Source organism: Drosophila serrata, unplaced genomic scaffold (genome assembly GCF_035046125.1).
Source record: "Drosophila serrata isolate PLE 108 unplaced genomic scaffold, ASM3504612v1 contig_276, whole genome shotgun sequence".
Taxonomy (NCBI): Eukaryota; Metazoa; Arthropoda; class Insecta; order Diptera; family Drosophilidae; genus Drosophila; species Drosophila serrata.
This window is the reverse complement of record NW_028257174.1, coordinates 10,156,849-10,168,102: the sequence shown is the minus strand read 5'-3', so window position 1 is coordinate 10,168,102 and position 11,254 is coordinate 10,156,849. Positions and strand designations below refer to the sequence as shown.

At 51.1% G+C, this 11,254-nt stretch overlaps 5 protein-coding genes across 7 annotated transcripts in view; 2 read left to right on the top strand and 3 right to left on the bottom strand.

Annotated features, from left to right (window-relative positions):
• Positions 1–40: 40 nt before the first annotated feature.
• On the bottom strand, positions 41–1,458 carry kune (claudin). Its single transcript, XM_020949759.2, has one exon. The coding sequence runs from the start codon at positions 1,456–1,458 to the stop codon at positions 658–660; it is 801 nt and encodes a 266-aa protein (XP_020805418.1). The 3' UTR covers positions 41–657.
• Positions 1,459–1,934: 476 nt separating this feature from the next.
• On the top strand, positions 1,935–4,108 carry LOC110181797 (protein regulator of cytokinesis 1-like). The gene has a single exon (XM_020949679.2). The coding sequence runs from the start codon at positions 2,063–2,065 to the stop codon at positions 3,857–3,859; it is 1,797 nt and encodes a 598-aa protein (XP_020805338.2). The 5' UTR covers positions 1,935–2,062; the 3' UTR covers positions 3,860–4,108.
• Positions 4,109–4,369: 261 nt separating this feature from the next.
• Positions 4,370–6,865, top strand: feo (fascetto). Its single transcript, XM_020949841.2, has one exon. The coding sequence runs from the start codon at positions 4,628–4,630 to the stop codon at positions 6,719–6,721; it is 2,094 nt and encodes a 697-aa protein (XP_020805500.2). The 5' UTR covers positions 4,370–4,627; the 3' UTR covers positions 6,722–6,865.
• A 55-nt stretch (positions 6,866–6,920) lies between these two features.
• On the bottom strand, positions 6,921–10,595 carry LOC110181906 (uncharacterized). Its single transcript, XM_020949840.2, has 5 exons — positions 10,464–10,595; positions 9,079–10,286; positions 8,082–9,021; positions 7,427–8,019; positions 6,921–7,326 (listed from the first exon to the last, which is right to left on the bottom strand). Exons 2-5 carry the CDS (start codon positions 10,151–10,153, stop codon positions 7,259–7,261), a joined length of 2,676 nt encoding a protein of 891 aa, XP_020805499.1. The 5' UTR covers positions 10,154–10,286; positions 10,464–10,595; the 3' UTR covers positions 6,921–7,258.
• Positions 10,431–11,254, bottom strand: part of Pgls (6-phosphogluconolactonase) — a 30,240-nt gene continuing 29,416 nt past the window's right edge. For all 3 annotated transcript variants that reach the window (XM_086836436.1, XM_086836437.1, XM_020949844.2), the window contains 2 exons: positions 10,669–11,165; positions 10,431–10,599 (listed from right to left, as the gene is read on the bottom strand). In XM_086836436.1, the coding sequence (XP_086692562.1) occupies positions 10,483–10,599; positions 10,669–11,165 (614 nt within the window). In that variant the 3' untranslated portion in view covers positions 10,431–10,482. The remainder of the gene's footprint in view (positions 10,600–10,668; positions 11,166–11,254) is intronic.

Here is an 11,254-nt window from a genome sequence, read left to right as displayed (position 1 = left end):
AATCAAAATAGATAACCCCCAAATATATAATCACAGTATATTATATTTGTTTTATTTTTATTAACCATTAAAATGCAATGGATATTGTTGTGCTAGTGCACACGATATGTAAAAGCAATACTAGCATATAGTATAAGAGCAGTTATTAGATTAAAAGCATACCTTATGCTTCCGTTAATGTATTATTTTTCCCGTTAGCCATCTTCCATATAAATAGCTTTGTCTAAATTACTCAAATTTAAAAGTCTACATTAAGGACACTTGCAACAGTTAAAGGACTCTTTTTTTTTTGATACACAAAAACATAAAAAAATGCAACGAGAAAGGAATAACACATTTTGGACGTTAGCAAATAGGCTTAAATTGACGGGTATTGTTTTTCTTATAAAAAATAACGGAATGGTCGTTTGTGCATGCAAATAGAAGATAATGTTTAAGTGAAAATATGTTCACAATCAAATAGTTTCCAGCAATAGCTGGAGAGGGACGGGTACCATTGATTACAGTTTTGTTCCTACTTAAGTGGAAAGATATATTCGATAAAGTGCAGGGTGAAACTATTTTCACAATCAGATTCAGATTTTTGGACGGATGTGAATTCGTGGAATTTGGGTACAACTATTTCCACGAACAGATTCGTTATCATTTTTGTTTTCGTTAAATATCGGTTTGAATTCCTCCTGGTGCGGGGGCGCTCGGTGCACGGTGTCCTGGCTGGGGACGACGCGGCCGACTTGGCTCCGGTGCAAAGTAGGATGACGGAGCGGGAGCTGATGGGATGGCAGCCGCTGCGGCATGTGCCTGATCCTGATAGTAATCGTCTCCGTATTCACTGACTTGGCGGTTGCTGATCTCGTTCAGACGCTTGTAGCGCTCGCGGCGCGCCTCAATCATGTACAAAATACCAGCTGGCATAAGCATGACGGCTCCAACCACGCCCAAAGCGAATGACCAACCCATGTCGTTGTTTTGCCAGCCGGGCATCCAGTCGCGCGAGTCTCCCTTGGCACCAAAGATGACCACGGCAATAAAGCCGAATATTGAGCCAACCACTTGGCATGTTCCAACCGTCAGCAGCAGCACAACGTTGCGGTCATCGTCGCGGGAGGTTCGCAGCAAAGCCAGGGTCAGCGGCAGGGCGATGAGACACATGACGAAGCAGAGCGTTGCGAAGAACTGCACGGCTATGTAGAAGCCGGGAAGCAGGAAGTCGTGAATGATATAATACTCTTCCTCGAACACCCACATGCATCCTCTAAAGCGGTTATCGAAGAATCGGTGTATATCTTGGAAGTTATTAAAGCAAACTTCCCACAAGCCCAAGTTTGTGAAGCGTGGATTTTCCAAGCGGCCATCGGTAACCAGCCAATACGGCGTCGAGAACGCAATGAGAAAAAGCAAAAAGGAGAACGCGGATAAGCCGAGGGCCACTTGCGTATTGCGATTGGACGCCCCCATTTCGTTCAAGTTTTAGTTTAAAAATTTCGTTTAGAGTTTGACTGTCTTCACCAACTGTTTACCAAACACGCCCTACTGTGTGACCAAATCAGCATAACAAAAGGACGGCAACTGTATCAGCGATCAGTGGTGGATATCGTACGATTGTGGTGAATTGCGGTGGTGATCGACTATCGATCGATTAAGAATCATCGATAGGGAGGATATGTAAGAATGTTTTTGAAATCCCAACTTCATATGACATACATCGATACTTCATTTAATATTATCGGCCTTTAGCGCAACTCAAAATCACAATAACTAATTTTTCATGATCACTTTTTTATAGTTTTATATTTTAATTTTATATTATATTATTTTATTTTATTTTCCTTTTCCAAGGTATGAATTTGCATATTCTAGTATTAAAAAGAGGTACATTTTTTTGTGCATTCCTGTCAGTATTATTTACCGCTATCGGCACGGTCCTACTGATGTACAGTTCGAACTTCAATTTAACTGCAGCGTCCTTTTAATCGTTCATACATATTTTCATTTCTTATAAAATTCAGCCCAATTAGCAAATGTCTTATTTATACTGAAAACAAGCGTATTAGAAGCATACATGGAATCACACGGTTCCACCCCAATAAAGGCGGAGATCCTGGAAATGACGGCCGGGAATGTGGACCTGCTGCACGCTATGTGGATCCGTATGTTTGACCCCAAGACTTGCGACGAGTACGTCCACAGGCTGAAGGACCACGTGCAGAGCTTTTACACGGATCTATTGAACGAGTCGCGTGAGAAGCATCAGACTATCCTTGATGAAATCGCCGGCCTGCGGGCAGAAGCCAGCAACCTTGCGCGCTTGCTCCACAGGCCAACGGACATCGCTGAGCGTCCAGATGACGTCCCGCTGGTCATCTGGCAGCTCAAGTTTGATAAAAGCATCGAGGTCTTGCGCGAGGAATTGGTCAGGGGACGCGGCGAGGTCTGCGACTTGCTGCTCCAGCAGGAACAGCTATGCGATGAACTAGGCGAGGAGCCACTTTCCCTGCAGTCAGATCCTCTGCCTCTACCGGAGGAAATGGACGCGTTTCGGGATCACCTCGAGCAACTGCGTGCCCAGAGGGCAAAGCGCCTGGAGGAAATGGACCACCTACGCCAGAGCATCAAGCACAGCATGAAATTGCTGGAGTGCCTGCCGCAGACGGACCTGGAGGAGCGCCTACTGAACCAGGTAGATCACTGCCTCACGCCCGACACATTTGAGCGGTTGCGCCGAATGGAAAAGGAACTCGCCGACCAGATGCAGGAAATGCGTGAACGCATCGATGACATGCGCGAAAAGATTCGTGTTCTGTGGGAGCGACTTCGGGAGACGGACGAATATGCGATGCGAAGAGTACGCAAAGCGACTGAATACACACAGTACACGTACGACGTGCTCCGGGAGGAGTTGCAGCGCTGTCAGACACTTCGAAGGCGGAATCTGAAGTCATTCATCGAACAGCTGCGCGTCGAAATCAAGGAATGGTGGGATTTAACCCTGAAAAGCCCAGAGGAGCGCAAGCGTTTCACTAGCTACTTTACAAATTTCGAGAGCGAAGATGTTCTGGAGCTACACGAGATGGAATTGGACAGCCTTAAGGTCTTTTACACCAATAACAAGAAGATTTTTGAGCTATACGCCACCCGAGCAGAGCTGTGGTCACGGATGGAGGCGCTGGAGGCCAAAGCCAACGAGCCCAACCGCTTTAACAATCGTGGTGGGCAGCTGTTAAAGGAGGAAAAGGAGCGCAAGGCCATCTCGGTCAAGCTGCCCAAGATCGAGCAACAGATCACCGAGCTAGTAAATGTCTATGTGAGCCAAACGAAAACGCCCTTTCTGGTGTTCGGTGAGGACATTCTTAAAAGCATGGCGTTGGGATGGGAGCAATTTCGGCAGTCCAAGCAGCAGCCCTCTGTGCGCAAGAAGCAAGAGCTGTCCGGTGCGGTCAGCAAAAAGATGCCACCGCCACATCTCACGCCGAAGGGTAAGACAGGCATGTACCAATCTTCTACGTCGCTGAAGAAGAGCCCATCGAAAGTAGCCGTGAGCAGTGCTACCAAGAGCACAGGCAATCTGAAAAAAAGGAGGCATTCCAATTCTAGCAATGCCATCTCACCAACAGCCACTGCCGCCAAGCGGAATCTTATAACGTCACTGGAATGCAACAATTCCGCTACCGCCCTTGCTGTGAACTCCCAAAGGAAGCTACTCAATCCACCGAAGAAGGTTTTGGTGCTGAAACACTCCCTGCGCCGGGTCAAGCGAACCTCGAGGCCCAGTGCCTCCGGCGTGAACCCCAGTCGGAGTCGTCCCATACCGAAGATTCGTATAGAGGCGCCGTCCAGCGAGGACTGTGGCAGTTCTTAGACATTCTGGCCATAGTCTTTGGATCTCCACATCAATTTCTAATCGAGTCAGCTACTGATCTGTGTTTTTACTACCTGAACTACATGTATTCTATAAGTATTTTAACTGGAAGCCCCTATAACGTCCTAATTTAGTTAGTTAGGTCCCGAAAGTTTATATCTTGCAAATGTAAAACTGTCGGGTGATTATATAAATAATTTTAGAGTGAATTGTAGCAGGGGTTTGTAATAAATGATTAATTATAAATAACTAACACACGTTTTCACTTTGTTTCCGGCAATATTTTGGATATCGAAGGGACTTTTCTTATAGGCAGTTTACTTCTTAGTGGGACAAAAGAATATTTGCATTTTTTTAATGTAGTCTAAGCTTAAGCTTGTTGTTTTGTGAAAATAAATAATAATTTAAATTATAACTGCTCGTTTCCAGCCCAATCGATCTCCATCCTTGGGAAACACAAGGTTCTAGTATTTTCTGATCACATTTTAGTATTTTATTATGAATAAATACAAAAAAAAACACAGGTCGGCCACACTTTTTTGTGGCAAACAGTTTTCGGCCGCCATTTCGATTTGAATTTACTGGTGGCGTCGCTTAATTTCGTCAAGATAAACACATTCCAGTCTGGTGCAGTCAACTTCGAGTTCATCTGAAACTCCAGGCGGCTATTGGCAAACAGTCATGCCTTTTAAATAGAACGTCAGCGCATTCCTGGACGCCAATATCAAACAGCAAACATCACTACATCTGAACTCAACAAAACGGATCATGGATAGCCACAACTTCGCGTCGTTTAAGGCGGAAATCCTGGAGATGACGGCGGAGAATGTGGACTTGCTGCACGCTATGTGGTTGCGCATCTTCGACACAAAGACCTGTGGCGAATTTCTGCACAGGCTGAAGGATCACGCGCAAACCTTCTACACTGATTTGCTGAACGAGTCGCGCGAAAAGCAGCAGACAATCATCGACGAGATCGCCGGCCTGCGAGCTGAAGCCAGAGACCTAACGCGCCTGCTCCACGAGTCTGTGGACATCGGTGAGCGGCCAGATGACGTCCCGCTGGTCATCTGGCAGCTGAAGCTGGACAAAAGCATCGAGCATCTGCGCGAGGAACTGGGCAGGCGCCGCGCTGAGATTTGCGAGCTGCTGCTCCAGCAGGAACAGCTATGCGAGGAACTGGGAGAACTGCCCTTGCCCCTGCTGGCAGATCCTCTGCCTCTGCCGGAGGAGATGGACGCGTTCCGGGATCACCTTGAGCGGCTGCGCACCCAGCGAGTGTTGCGCCTTAAAGAAATGGACCAGCTGCGCCAGAGCATCAAGCACAACATGAAGTTGCTGGAGTGTCTGCCGCAGACGGACCAGGAGGAGCGCCTACTGAATCAGGTGGATCACTGCCTCACGCCCGAGACCTTTGAGCGTTTGCGTCGAATGCATAAGGAACTCTCCGACCAAATGCAGGAGATGCGTGAGCGAATTGACGACATGCGCGAAAAGATTCGTGTTCTGTGGGAGCGTCTGCAGGAGACGGACGAATATGCCATGCGACGGGTGCGAGAGGCGACCGAATACACACAGTACACGTACGACGTTCTCCGAGAGGAGCTTCAGCGATGCCAGGCCCTCCGAAGGCAGAACCTTAAGATATTCATCGAACAGCTCCGCGTCGAGATCAATAAGTGGTGGGATCTAACCCTTAAGAGCCCGCAGGAGCGCAAGAGGTTCTCCAACTACTACAACGACTGGTACAATGAGGACCTGCTGGAGCTTCACGAACTGGAGCTGGACGACCTCAAGAGCTTCTATGAAAATAACAAGGAGATATTTGATCTGTACGAAAGCCGGGCGGAGTTATGGGCGCGCATGGAGGCGCTGGAGGCCAAGGCCAGCGAGCCCAACCGCTTCAACAACCGCGGTGGTCAACTGCTTAAGGAGGAGAAGGAACGCAAGGCCATTACATCCAAGCTGCCCAAGATCGAGCAGCAAATCACTGAGCTGGTGCAGGCGTACGAGGCCAAGGAGAACACCCCGTTCCTGGTGCACGGCGACAACATCTTAGAGCGCATGGCCGCCGACTGGGAACGCCATCGCCATGCCAAGCTACTGAGCTCCGCTCGCAAAAAGGCACCGACCACAGCGTCGGCCAGCAAGATCATGCCTCCGCCCGCTATGGGCTCGACAGCTCCTCGCACGCCACGCACTTTGCGCAATATGTCGGCCATGTCCAGCTCAACTATGTCTCTCCGGAAGACACCTTCAACACAGCATTTACGCCCGTTGAACGTCACCAAGAGCACGGGCAACTTGCACAAGCGCCTCAATCCATCTGGCATAGTTCCGCCTGGTCCGAAGACACCGAACGCCAAGCGTAGCCTGATCGGTTCTCTAAACGCCGTAAAGGGATCACCAGCTGTGCGCAGCAGCAGCCAACGCTTGTTGGCCGTTGGTCAGCCCCACAACCAGTTAAAGGCCAGTAAGTCACCTCTGAAGCGGGTGCGCGTCCTTGAGACAACACTACGTCGCAGCGGCGGCATGGGCAGACGAAGCATTGGAACGCGTGCAAGCAAGAAACCACGCACCAGGACCACAGAGAAGGAAAACACACAAAACGGGCCGGACGACTACACCACGGATGATAACTCCGACCAGGGGGTATCCTACGAAGAATTCCAGCCTCCCGGCCGCTCTTCAATGCTTCCGCGTCAGCGTCTTCAGGCGCCACGGATGATGCGCCACGCGGTAGCCACCACCATGCAGCGTCAGCTGGAGGAGGAGGAGCACCAGCAGGAGCCACGCGCCAGGAACACCCCACCGTCGCCTCGGGAGAGCCTGATGGTGGTCCAGCCGCGTCGACAGTTTTAGAGAGACAGTTCCCCAGGACATTTACTTAATTTTAGTTAGCACGTACCTTTACTACTCGGTTAACAGTTCGTGTTTCCCTTGTTTGCACTGCACTTTATGTTCTGTTTTATCATTAAATTCTGTTTGCTAACTAATAATAATTGGAAACATTGTTTTTAGAGCGAATGGGTGGGTGGATTCCCCTTTTTAACACATGTGGTTCTTGTTCAATTACACTTCCAATGCTTCAATATATTTTAATTGTTTATATAAACAATAAGAGAGGAGGATTGGGGATTGGGGTAGCTTCTACATTACTATACATACGCGTTCACGTAAGAATTATAAAAATGTTCACACCACAGTGCCTATTCGACTATTACTAAATACAATATTAACACGGTAAAATGGGCAGTCAGTTAGGCAATTGCCCACTGCCTGCGTTTGTGATGTACGCTTCGATTGACCAGCTATTCCGCCGGCTATGTACAGGGCTTATAACTACACTGGAATAGTTTTGTTTGTGTTCGGGGGCAGGATGCGGAGCCAAGGCAATGGCTATTTGCCCGTGTCGCTGCCACTCTGGCTGTGTTGGCTGCTGCCGACATGGTTGTACATGAGATGCGCTGAAACCGAAAGAGAAAGAACATGTTAGACAAGGAAAACAACGCAAAATAATGTTCGATCATGACAAAATCGACTTGAACGCAAGATAAGGATAATTACCCATTACGGCGGGCGGAAAGTTAAAAGCCCCAAAGGATGCTGCCGCCGAATTGACCGGAGTCGGTGCAAAGCTGGCTCCATCGAGAGTATTGGACGCTGCTCCTGCTCCCGCTACTGCTGCTGCTGTCGGAGCCAGCCCAGCGGATGTCGCATTGCTGCTGTATGCTTCCGGGGAGTGGATGACAGTGGACGAGGATGTGCACTCCGTACCAGCAGCCGCTGCCGTTGCCAGCTGTGACGGCGGCATCACAACGGTTGTGAGATGCGACTGGCCGCCATCGTCCAACAGACCTGTCCTCTGCAGCCGTCCCGTCTTCGTCTCAATGTGCTTGTTGTGGGCACTCAGGCAGTGGTTGCGCATGTTGTACAGCTGCAGAAAGTAGGCATCACAGTGCGGACACTTGTACCGCTCGCCCGTGTGACGGCGGATGTGCGCCTTGAGGTCGTTGCTTTGCGTGAAGCTCTTGGGGCACTGGTCGCATTTGTACGGTCGCTCCCCGGTGTGGGTGCGCATATGAATGGTCAGGTTGTAGGCCCGGTGAAAGCTCTTTCCGCAGGTATTGCACAGGTTCGGTTTCGTGTTTGTGTGGTACCTTCAAGCGTAATGGAATGGTTAGGAATATGCGGCAATAAATCGTACCAAGACTAAACTTACCGCTCATGGACCTTGAGATCGGTGGCCCGGGGAAAAGCCTTGACACAGTAGCGGCACTTGTAGGGCTTCTCGCCGTTGTGGCGCCTCATATGGACGCGGAGGTAGTCGTTACGGGCAAAGCTATCGCCACAGATGCAGCAGAGGAAGTTGCGTTGTCCAGTGTGCGTCTTCTCGTGCTCCCTCAGCTGGGCGCGCTCACGGAATGTCTCCTCGCAGCTCTTGCAGGCGTAGAGGAAATCGGTGTGCAGCAAGGTATGCTTCCGCAAATACGTTTTGCTGGAGAAGCGCTTGGAGCAGTACTCGCAGGTGTGCTCGGCCAGCTGCAGCTTGAGCTCACTCCCCGGCTCAAGGCCCTCGCCGTTGTGCTTGCTAACCTTGTGCCGCTCCAGAGCGTCGAGGCGAGAGAAGGCCGCCTCGCAAAGGCCGCATTTGTGCTCCTTATTGCTATGCAGACTCTGGACATGCGCCTTGAGGTGGTCGCTGCGCGCGAACGCTTTGGGACAGTGCGGGCAGTTGTGGGGTTTCTTCTCCAGGTGGGACAGTTTGTGGCGCAGCAGGTGGCAATGGCGCGAGAAGGTACGCTGGCATACATCACACCGATTCTCCGGATTGGGTTCGCCCTTGTTACGGCGGCGCCGCCTGCCAGACTTGGACTTCTTTGGCGGCTGCTCACCGTCCAGCGGCTCCACCTTCAGCTTGAAGTCCCCATCGTCAGCATCTCCATCCTCATCGTCTTCCTCATCCTCCTCGTCGTCATCCTCCAGGGCACTTTCGTCGTCGCCATAGTCACCGAATTGGTCCTCATCGCTGAACGGCAGTTCCCTCGTGGCATGCATTGCCATAAACTCCTCCACACCCATGGGTGCCTCGTCTTCGCTGCCAACCAGCTGGCTTTCCTGCTTGATGCTTAGTTGGGAGTCACCAACGGCTAGGGGCTCACCTAAGGAATGTAAAGAATTAGATACTGCTGGACTTTAGAGGCGTGGGAGGCACTTACGTTTCACCTGCGAATCACTGGAGCTCGCTACACGCGGCTCCACCTTCTCCCGCCGCCGCCGCTTCTTCTCCAGCTTTAGTTGCGTGGCCAGGCTTACTTCCTCGGCCTCTAGACAGGGCTCCGGCTTGATGTGCAGCCACAGTGTTTGCTTAGCCTCTACGTTATCCTCATCGTCGTCTTCGTCGTCGTTGCTGGAAATGGGATTCGTGTTGCATTGAAAGATGTCGCCCTCGTCGTGGTCGTCTTCCTTCTCGTTGAGCAGCACTTCAGCAGAGACTAGCTCATCGCCCGCGGAGCTTTGCATGGTCGTCTCGTCCGCCGGCGGCCAAGTGCGGAAGAGGTCGTCTTCTAGGTGTCGATGCTGGTTGCGCATATGCCGCAGCAGGTGGTCCCGGCGACTGAAGGTGCGCTGACAGTAGCCGCACTGAAGGCGAGCGGTCTGCTCGTGGCTGCGGGCCAAGTGGCTGCGTAGCTGGCGGAGATGCGGAAAGTGCTGCGGACAGAACTTGCATTTGAATTCCTCGCCAGCGCCGTCGTTGCCTTCAGTGCCCTCTTTCGTCGTTCGGTGCACCCGGTTGCGGTGCAGGCGCAGCTCCAGGCTGTTAAGGAACTGGTCGTGGCACATCTCGCAGGGCAGCAGGGCCACCTGCTCGGTCTGAGTGGCCGCCTCGGCGCCATTTGGCTTTAACTGCGGGGAGCGGCCGAGCAGCGCCACCAGGGAGCAGTAGGAGCGCTCGGCATTGCGCTTGAAGCGGTAGGCGTGGCGGGCTGCCTCTACGCAGGAACCGCACATGTTCGACGGCATTCCGTCTTGTCGTTCGCACGGATGCAGCGTACACTCGTCCAGGATGCGCGCCAAGTTGGCGCCCAGCTCCAATGGCCCGTCTGCGAAGATGAAGTGCAGCTCTCCGTCCTGTGAAGCGTCCTTAAGGCAAACGCGGCATATGCGGTCTGCGTCAATGGAATCCAGGGCGTCCAACTTACCGCCCGCCGGCTGCGTCTCGGACTTGAGGCCCGGATCGGGCTGCGGGTGCGGGTAGTGCGAGGCCATGGCTATTGCTCTTACTGGGTGCATCCACAATTACCGCCACTGCTGCTGCATTTCCTTAATTTTTTTACCACTTTTTACCAGTACAAGGCGTTTGTTGTGACCCCAAATGTGGGCATACTAGGTGCGCCGTTCGTCGTGTGGCAGCGTACGGTCACATCTGGAATAAAATCGATAGGTGAAGGGTCGTGTCATCGGTCTCGATAGAAACTCGACTATCATTTTCAAGCAAAATCTAGCTTTTTTTAAACTTATCGATATAAAATTTAAAATACATAGTAAAAAACAAATTCAATAATCGATATATATAAAAAGACCAAAAAATATAATTATTTACAAGATTCGTTATTATATTGTCATGTCAGGACTTCAATCTCCTTTCCTGCTCCCGCATCTACAATTAACGTCAACTGTCCTTGAACGGGATTCACCCAGGCAGCGGGAAACTCCCTGTCCTGATCCACAAACACACGCTGTATTGAAATTGGGAGAAACATTGTGATATTACAAAGCTAATGCACAATACCGAATCATTAACTGACCTTTACTACACTTGCTTTCCCGGCGCCCGTCACCACGAAGCTCACATCCCGGGCATTGTTGATTAGCGGTAGGGTGAAGGTGATGCGCTCTGGTGGCGGCTTAGGAGAGTTCCGGATGGGAATGACCAGGCGTTGGGATTCCTGCAGCGTGGCTGGCTGCTCGGGAAACAGGGAGCATGTGTGGCCATCGGGTCCCATGCCCAGGAGCAGGAGGTCAAACTGCGGCAGGCAACCGCAGCCCACTTGATCTCGGACCTTCGCTTCGTAGTCTGCGGCGCATTCGTCCAGCGACTTGGCGGTGTCAGCCTTGACGAACTGCGAGTCCTGGATGCCCGGCAGTTGGGTTAGCCACTCCGTCCTGTAGGCACCGTAGGTGGAATCGCCGTCAGCTTGCGGTACATAGCGCTCGTCACAGAAAAAGAACGTCCACTTGGCAGTGTTCAAATCTCCCGCTCGCGCCTTTAGAGCCTTCGTCAGCAGCTGGACCAGAGAGCCACCTAACAATGGAAACGAAATGAAACACTTGACTTTGGAATAAGAACGAGAGCACCTGACAAGGTCACCCTAAGTTGGGCTTATCGGCACG